The 9,841-nt window shown below is 45.1% G+C and overlaps 1 protein-coding gene across 1 annotated transcript; it reads left to right on the top strand.

Annotated features, from left to right (window-relative positions):
- The first annotated feature begins 6,923 nt into the window (after positions 1-6,923).
- Positions 6,924-8,162, top strand: LOC149257030 (uncharacterized). Its single transcript, XM_089449476.1, has one exon. The coding sequence runs from the start codon at positions 6,924-6,926 to the stop codon at positions 8,160-8,162; it is 1,239 nt and encodes a 412-aa protein (XP_089305602.1).
- Positions 8,163-9,841: the final 1,679 nt, after the last annotated feature.

Consider the following 9,841-nt stretch of genomic DNA (forward strand, 5'->3'; position numbering starts at 1 on the left):
CGATTGAATAAGGTGTTTTAGTGGGGAGGCAAACATCAAAAATCCTTCGACACCTTGAAAGATAAAATTAGTACAACACCTGTACTAGCACTGCCAGATTTACAAAGACCATTTGAGATCCAAACTGATGCCAGTGACTATGCCATGGGAGTAGGGTTGACACAGCATGACAAACCCATTTGTTATCATTTTGAGACTTTTAATCCTGTAGTATTTAACTATCCTACATATGATAAAGAATTGTATGCATTAGTTCAGAGTGTGAAAAAGTGGAAACATTATTTAATGGGCAAAGAGACAATCATACATACTGATCATCAACCACTTCAATAACTACACTCCCAAACTAAGTTGCAACAATCAAGACATTACAGATGGATGGGTCTTCTACAACAGTTTCACTTAGTCATCATATATAAGAAGGGCATACATAACAAGGTTGCAGACATGTTATCCAGATCCATTATAAAGGCATCTACCATACTTATGCATAATTTTGTGCTACATGAAAGCTACATAGAACAATATTCTCAGGATATGGATTTTAAAGATGTATATGTAGCTTTGAGTCAAGGCAAAAGAGTAGAAGAATTGGACTATCATATAAAGGACCAACTCTTATACCATTGTGGGAAACTATGCATTCCACAAACTGAGAGGATAAAGATAATTAGGGAAGCACACACTTCTCTGATATCAGGTCACTTTGGGGTAAGTAAAACAGTTGCACAACTGCAAAGATTCTGCTATTGGGCAAAAATGAATGAGACAGTTTCTAGATATGTAAGAGGGTGTGCCATGTGTGCTAAAAGAATGCCCAAAAATAGAAAATTAGGCTTGTACACTCCATTGTCAGTTCCTTCTCACCCTTGCGAAAGTGTTTCCATGGATTTTGTTGGAGGACTACCTAAATCTAGGAAAGGTCATGATTATTTATATGTTGTTGTGGATAGGTTCAACAAAATGTGTATTTTGATACCTTGTAGTAAATAGATCACAGCTGAACAGACTGCAAAATAGTTCTTTGAACATGTATGGGTTCATTTTGGATTACCCACTTCCATTGTATCTGATTGAGACACCCGATTTGTGGGGAAGTTTTGGTCTAGTCTGTGGGAACTGATGGACACCAAGTCAAAGAAAAGCATAGCTTTTCATCCACAAACAGATGGCCAGATAGAAGTAGTAAATAGGACTGTGATCCAGTTACTGAGAGGTTATTGCAGTAAACATCCTAAGCTTTGGGATGAACACTTGTGTTATGTGCAGCATGCTTACAATAGAGCTAAACACTCTTCTACATAGATATCTCCTTTTGAGACATGCTTTGGTTTCACACCAAGGTCTCCTTTGGATTTTGTCTTTGGTAAAGATACCATGGTTGATGGAAACAATGATGTGGATAAGGCAACCAGGTTCATTAAACATATCCAAGAGATCCATCAGGTAGTACAGGAACAACTGGAAAAACGCTAGGCCAAGTACAAGGCTAGGCATGATAAGCTTCGGATGGAGCATAGTTTTCAAGTTGGAGACCAAGTCTGGCTGTATATCAGCAAAGACCGGATGCAAGGTGAAGGTAAAAAGCTAAAGCCTATAAGGTATGGACCTTTTAGGATACTTGAGAAAATTCGTGAAAATGCGTTTCGCCTTGATCTACCAGCTTACATGCACATCTACTCAGTCGTAAATGCAGACTGCTTGAGATTGTTTGAACCTTCAATGATTGAGGACCCTGAAAAGCAAATTCAATTGCCTTCTATTGATGACCTACTACCTGAATACTTCAATGAGTTGCAGGAAGAAACAGTGTTGGACAGGAAGGTGAGGACAATGCGTAGAGGAGAAGTTGAGTACCTCAGGATTGGGCTCAAAGGTTCAAAGTTGAGAAGCACAAAGTGGATTGAGATTGGACAAGTGAAGAAACAGTATCCTCACTTAGTTGATGCTTGAGAACCAAATTTTGGTGGTCCAAAAGCTTTTCAGTAGGGAGGCCATGATTTGAATTGGATCTATAGAAATGCTGTCGAGAACCATGACTGAATCAAGTTAAACAAATTTCAAAAGAAATCCAAAACAGTATCAAAAACAACCTGAACCAGTGGCCATGGCAGCCGACATGGAACGACGAGGACCTCGTTCAAAGCACGCTGATCGGGGCCCATGGAGACCACGCAGGAGGCCAAAGTAGTCCCTGGGAGCCCCAGAATGGGAAAAGGAAGAGGTTTTTGAAGCGCGATTAGCGACTAGTGAATAGGGCCCTGAAGGGGGAAGCTCGAGCACTTGGTCACATCGGGAGCTAAGAAACCACGGGCGGAGAAAGCAAAAGATGCTAACGTACAAAGGCAGGACCTGCGTGCTGGAAAACCGGCGGTATTGATCGGGGTACCCTTAAACGGTAAGAGGTTTTGGACAACAGTGGAGCGATTCCATACATAGATCGACACATGGCAGGTGGAGGTGAGAGAAAACTGCCGTTGATCGCGTGCTATCGATCGAGCAAGTTAATCGCATGAAACATGCATATGGCGTCAGATCTGGAGGGCACAGATCAGACGGCTAAGATCACACCCGATGGAAAGAAGTGGAATCGATAGGGAATTAAGCTACATTATAAGGGGATTTGGAATTCGTTTGACTGCCACGGTGGAGGAAGAACACATCCACGACATAACTGAAGAAATGAACCGATGAAGCATGCTTGCGCCATTTAGAGGAGGACAGGTGGCCACTCCTTGAGCGTTCATGATGACGCCGAACACTGGGAACTCAAAGTGCAGCTGCAGAAGGTGAATCGACAGGCGGAAGAGGAACCGAACAAGCATAGGGATCGAATGGCTAAAACCATGAACAGAGATAGTCGAATCAGTTAGAGTCGAGTTGGAATGATAATTGAGAAGAGTACAAGCGACTAGGAGAGACAGTGAATAGTGAACCCTGAGAGGAGGACTGAACACAAAGAACAATAAAGTCAAGCAGAAGAGACAAAGGGTCGAGTTAACCATAGGCAACGTCGAGCACTAGAGAGCTTGAAGATTCGAGCCTTCCCATAGAAGAATTTGTCTGGATTGAGCATCACATTTGGCTCTTTCCACTATAGACCAGGAGGTCACAGAGCTGGTAGGAAGAAGAAGATTTTGTGTACTCCAAGTGGCTTGGGGAATCCAAGAACCACCCTGTCATGAAAAATTTGCTTTGGGAGAACTCATATTGAGTCCCTGTATTGTAATTTCTCTGCTTGAAGACACAATAAAAAAAGGCCACCACTGAAGCTGGACCAGAGACGTAGCCCTGGAGAATAGGGTGAACTCCTTATTAAAATTGTTTTTGTCCTTATGATTGCTTACTATAATTCTCTGTTGTCTTTCCATTTTATTATCTATGTATTGGCAATCTAATCAATCCATTGTTTCAATAACACAGAACACGCACCAGCACATGAGTCTTTAATACCTTAGTTTAATAAATCTTCAATTGATGTCACTCATAGGGTGAATATCAAATCAGCCTTGAATTGCCAGCTTACATGCACATCTATTCAGTAATTAATACAAAGAACTTGAGAATATTTGAACCTTCATTGATTGAAGATCCCGAAGAGCAAATTCAGTTGCCTTCTATTGATGATCTGTTGCCTAAATATCTCAATGAGTTGCAGGAAGATATAGTTCTAGACAGAAAGGTGAGAACTACGTGCAGAGGGGATGTTGAGTACCTTAGAATCAGACTCAAAGGTTCAAAACCAAGCAGTGCAAGATGGATAGATATTGGGCAAGTGAGGAAGTTGTATCCTTACTTGATTGATGCCTAAAAACCAACTTTTGGTGGTCCAAAAGCTTTTTCAATGGGAAGGCGTGATCCAAATGGATCCAGAAAACCCTCTAAGTCTTCAAAATCGCTTAAAAGATGAAAATAGTTGCATGAGAAAACCATCATAAAACAATGAAAAAACACTATCGGGACCCAAAAACACCAAGAAAAAAGTGGAAAACAGGCTTATTGGCGGTCAAAGGAGTGATGCACAGGAGTCGTCGAATCTGGTCGATCAACGATCCAGATCCGATCAGAAAATCGCAATTGGCAAAGGCTATCGGAGGCGACTATATGGGAAGCGCGATCAAACAAGAGACGTTGATCTATGTGCATAGATCAACCGTCTAGAATCAATTGTGCTATCGCATCACTGATATATATATATATATATATATATATATATATATATATATATATAGATATATATATATATATATCTATATATAGATATATATATATATATATATATATATATATAGATATATATATATATAGATATATATATATATATATATATATATATATATATATATCTATCTATATATATATATATAGATATATATATATATAGATATATATATATATCTATATATATATAGATATATAGAGATAGAGAGAGAGAGAGAGAGAGAGAGAGAGAAGATACAATGAAGAATGATGAGGATGAGGGTTTGGATGGCCCGGCTCTGTGAAATGGGCTAACGGAACCTGCATGAACGGGGTTGTAAGCCGGTTACGGCCCTGTAGCCTCCCCGCACCCGTACTCTCTCTTGGACTTCGTGTCGGGTCTTGTCCCCCCCGTCTCCCTGCCCGGCGGATATTTTCCCTTTTACCCCCTCATCCTCGTTTTTTACCCTATTGTTATGTTCACCCCGTTTCTGGCCCTTTTCCCCTTTCGGAATGGCGCCAGGGCTCTTCAGATTTGCCGACAACTAACGGCTGCAACAGTCGCTTTCCTTCCGCCTGCGAGACCTGGCTGTGCTTCTGCGGATCTACTATCTCCTGCTTGCAAAACCCTAACAGTTTTCCTTACTGTCGGTGCCGGTCTAAGGCGGTTACCTGGTTTCGAGGCAGTTTCAAGCAGCTGGCATTATGGACATAGGCGAGGTGGATTACTCGGATTCCCCGCTTGCGGAAAGCTCCATCTGGTGCTCCACGTTCTCGACTTCTGGAGGTATGTACAGCGAAAACTTGTCTGCCAGTTTAGAGGATCTTACTCTGTCGACCGACCTATCTCTCCCCACCTCTCTGCTCCCTGGCGAGCCCTCCTCCTAGACCACTTTTGTTGCTCCCTCCCCGGCTTCTCTTGGTTTCCTTGTAGACTGTTTTCAATCCTCCCCGACCGACGTTGCTCCTCTTCAACCGGGGTTACCCCCCTTTCCCCATCTTCCTGCAAGCTTTGTGGAGAACCCTCCTCCCGTTGACCCTATCCCTCCCCCTGCTCCCCCCGCCTCCTCTAGAAGCTACCATGCTATCCCCCCTCTCCCGGAGGCCATCCCCCCCCGCTCGAACCCTAACCCTCCCCCCCTAGCTCCCCCCCGGCGGCTCCAGGGCACCTGAAATCCCTGGCCGCGTGTCCTCCCGCCCCTTAAAGAAACAACGTTGCTTCAAATCCAAAGCTGAGGACGTCATCCTGTGGCTTGAAGAAGACATTCAGTGGGGGGACGCTATGGATTTGGCGGACAGAGTTCTCGTCGGTCGCATTCGGGGCAGACATATCACAGTGGAAAAACTGAAGCTTTGGGCCACGGAGATTTGGGGCCAATATCTGGCAGAAATCCCCTCCGTCCAGACTTTTGTGCGAGGCTGGTTCGTACTAAGGTTCGCAAGGGCAGACCACACGAGCTGGGTACTGTCATCCTTTTGGCATTTTGAAAAAGCTCCGGTACTCCTCAAGCGATGGACGCCCCTTTTCAACCCGGAGATGGAACAGCTTGGGGTCAGGCCAGTTTGGGTCAGACTACCGGGCCTGCCCCTACAGTATTGATCCGAGGACATCTTCAGGAGAATAGGGAACTCTCTGGGCACATTCATGGAATCTGACAAATCTTACATCTCGACGGGAATGATGGCGTTCGCAAGGGTTCTTGTGCATATGGATACCAGAGGGGGCTTGCCGGAACACATCACCATCCAGTGGAAATCCTCTTCAAGGAAGCAGAAGCTCGACTATGAAGGAATCCCATATCGCTGCAGAAGATGCCATCAGGTGGGACACCTCTACAAAGACTACCCCCTCCTCCAGAAAGCCCAGCAGGCAGCCACAATACCGGACCAGCCGGCTACCGAAGGTCTACCTGACCCTCCAGCAGCAGTGGCACCTAGAATGGAGCATAATATAACCTCTGACACAATGGAAGCGCCTCCTGATCCTCGGCAAAAGCAGCAAGCATCGAACCCGATCCGACCTCCATCTCCTCCAATGACGCGTTCAAAGGCTGCAAAAGGAGTTGTCTTCTCATCGGGTACATCTATTCCTACATCAGTCTCTGCTTCACTTCTTTCTTCTTTGAGTTTATCACTCCCCGGCATGCCCCCCCCGATCAGGATTCCCCCTCCCTCTTCCCTGTCTGCCCTTGACCTGGTTAAGGTCGCCTATCCGCCCCCTCCCCCTACTCGCTCTCTATACATGGCTTGCCCCATCCCGCTGCCTTCGGGCTTACCTGCCTCCTCCTCCCTCCCTTCTATCCCTCCCCTCTCTTTTCCTTCGCCCTCCCCCTCGGTAAACTCTACACTGAGGTACTCCACCCGCTCGATCACCAAGCAGAAAGAGACGAACGCCATTGTGCTGTCTGTGGGGCCTCTCACCCTCTCGCCCAAACAAGGGAGAGGTATACCATCCTCCTTCTACAAAGCGCAAAAAAAAGCGGGGGACGATGTCATCCAGGGCAAATAGCATACAATTGAAAGGGTACTTAGAGCACCGGACACCCTCCCACACCCCCCTCCATGAAGATTTTATCCTTCAATTGTAGAGGGCTGGCCAGCCCTGAGAAAAAATTGGCCCTGAAGCATCTCTTATTCTCGGAACCGGTTGACATCATCTTTTTACAAGAAACCCTATGCAAAGCAGACTTAGTCACCTCCATTCTAGACTCCTGGATGCCAGGATGGTCTTTTCCGCCATTGATGTATCTGGTCGATCTGGGGGAATTGCTATTGGCTTCAAGAACTGCACCATTAAACTGAAGAATATCTGGGGTGGAGGAGGTTTTTTGGGTGCGGACATATTCTCCAAGGACCTGGAGGAGGATCTAAGAATCCTAAATGTCTATGGGCCCTGTATCAACAGGGAGATCTTTTGGCAAAAGCTTTTCAGCTCCCCTCTCCTCCTAGCCGAGAATATAATTTTGGGAGGAGATTTGAACTTCTCTATGGGCTTCTCTGAATCCTGGGGACATATGGCACAAATCGACCCACTTTTTGACTTCTTTGAGCAGCTGCTCGAGGATCACCACTGGATTGATATCCCCTCGGCTAAGATACATCACACATGGAAGAACAACCGAACTGGAGAACAAAGCCTTGCCAGGAGGCTGGACCGCTTTATTATCAAAGAGGTGCTCAATAGTAATCACCCCAGATCTAGGCAGTGGGTTGGAAGTGGAGGGATATCGGACCACAGACCTATATATCTGGAAGTTGGAGCAAGACAACAGAACCTCAAAGCCCCTTTCAAGTTCAATTCCACTTGGCTCCGGGACTCCTCATATATTAAACTAATAACATATTTCTGGAAAGCACATCTGATCCCTGACGAAGCAGACCTAGCCACATGCTTTGTAAGGAACCTCTCTGAAATCAAGGTGCTATCAAGAGAATGGGCCAAAAAGAAACGACAGCAGGATGACCTAACGATATCTCTAGCAGAACAAGCTATTGCAGACCTAGAATCCCACTCGGAAGGAACCTATATCTCCCCGGATCAGAAAGTCATGTATGAAGGCCTTATCAATCAGAGAACACAAGTCCTCAGAGACCGAGAGGAAAGCTGGAGATTAAGAAGTAGAGCCATCTGGCTCAAGGAAGGGGATGAGAATACAAAGTTTTTCCACCGATTTGCAAATGGCCAAAAAGCGATCAATATTATCTGGGAGCTGCAAAATGAACAAGGACATCAGGTCCACACCTCCAGAGAACTTGCCTTCCTAGCCTCTTCACACTTCAGGAATATATACAAGGCCCCGAGAGAAGCAAGTCTATTAGAAATCATGAGAGTGGCTGAACTCTTCCCCAGATTTGTGGATGACGAGGATGCAAAGGAGCTTTCTAAAGAAATTATAATGGACGAGCTGGAAGCTACCATTCGGGGTTTCCAAAGAGACAAAAGCTCGGGTCCTGACGGCTAGTCCATCGAATTCTATCTAGCTTTCTTCGAGCTACTGGGCTGGGACCTTCTTAAAGTGATCAATCATTGCAATCTCTCTGGAAAGATCCCCTCGGCCATCAAAGCCACCTTCATCGCCCTCATCCCTAAATCCGATAAGCCAGTATCTTTCAATGATTTTCGGCCAATCTCGCTCTGCAACTGCCTCTATAAGATTATGGCCAAAATCCTTGCAAACAAGCTCAAGCCCATCCTTTCAGCCCATATAGCCTCTGAACAATTTTCTTTCCTCCATCGTCGTCAGATCCATGAAGCTATTGGCACTTCTCAAGAGCTTCTCCACTCAATGCAGAGCAAGCAATTGAAAGGAATGATCCTTAAGGTAGACCTCTCAAAAGCTTTCGATATGGTAAATCTGCTTTATATCAGAATGCTTCTCACCCACCTGGGTTTTCTGTTCATGTTCATTAAGAGGATTATGAGTTGTATTTATGATGTTCCGTTCAGTGTCCTTCTTAATGGCTCCCCCTCCCCTTTCTTCTCTGCCGAAAGAGGTCTTCGGAAAGGATACCCCCTCTCCCCCTTACTGTTCCTCCTCATCATGGAAGGGCTTAGCAGGCTGATAGCATCAGAACACAGGAGGGGCAGGATTAAAGGGATAAAAATCACGAAAAATTGTTCACTTACTCACCTCCTGTTCATAGATGATGTGCTCATCTTCTTAAACGGAAGCTTGGCTGACACCTCAGCCTTACAACTTGTCTTTGATCTGTTCCAGAAAGCTACAGGTATGATAATAAATGTTCATAAATCCACCCTACTAGCGACAGGTTGCTCGCATCATGAGGTCATCTATATAAAAAACCGCTTCCCTTTCCACCTTCACCCTATGGAGGAAGGGCTGAAATATCTTGGCTTCTGTGTGAAACATGGGGGATACAAAACAACTGACTGGATATGGCTAATTAAAAAGGTGGAGAAGAGATTAAATGTATGGTATAATAGATATCTCACCAGGGCTAGGAGACTCACTGTTATAAAAGCAATGCTGGAAGCAACACCTGTATACTGGATGTCTTTGGCGGGATACCAAGAGGAATCTTAACCAGACTCCAAAAAATATGCTGCAAATTCCTATGGAAGGGGAACAAATAGGGGAACCTCTTTGCCTGGGTAAAATGGGACACCATAGCAAGGCCCAAGAAATGGGGAGGTTGGGGCATAAAAAGACTGGAATTTTTTGCAAAAGCTTTGGCAGCAAAGCTAGGATGGCAACTACTCACATCCCAAAGCCTCTAGAAAAAAGTAGTAGTGGAGAAATACATTGCCCCAGAAAGCATTTTCAGCTCGATTCGAAGGGAACACAAGGGAAGTGGAAGACACTCAATCATTTGGAAAGCAGTTCTCAATTCCCTCCCTCTCATTCGGGAGGGTCTAACATGGAGAATTCATCATGGGAACTCAGTCCGCATAGGTATAGACCCCTGGATAGGATGTGGCAATGCCCATCGACTGCCAGAACAGCTTACGGCTCATCTTATGGATCAGGGTGTCACACATATAGCACATATTGCAGACCCAGAAAACTCCACTTTTCTCTATCAGGCCTGGAAGACAACACCAGACCTCCACATCCCGGAACAGTGGCGGCAAGATTGGGAGATCTACACTGAAGCCCTCACACTGGCACACATCAGGATA

Source organism: Pinus tabuliformis, chromosome 6 (assembly GCF_031772625.1).
Source record: "Pinus tabuliformis cultivar Carrire ecotype Pingquan chromosome 6, CPIR1, whole genome shotgun sequence".
Lineage (NCBI taxonomy): Eukaryota > Viridiplantae > Streptophyta > Pinopsida > Pinales > Pinaceae > Pinus > Pinus tabuliformis.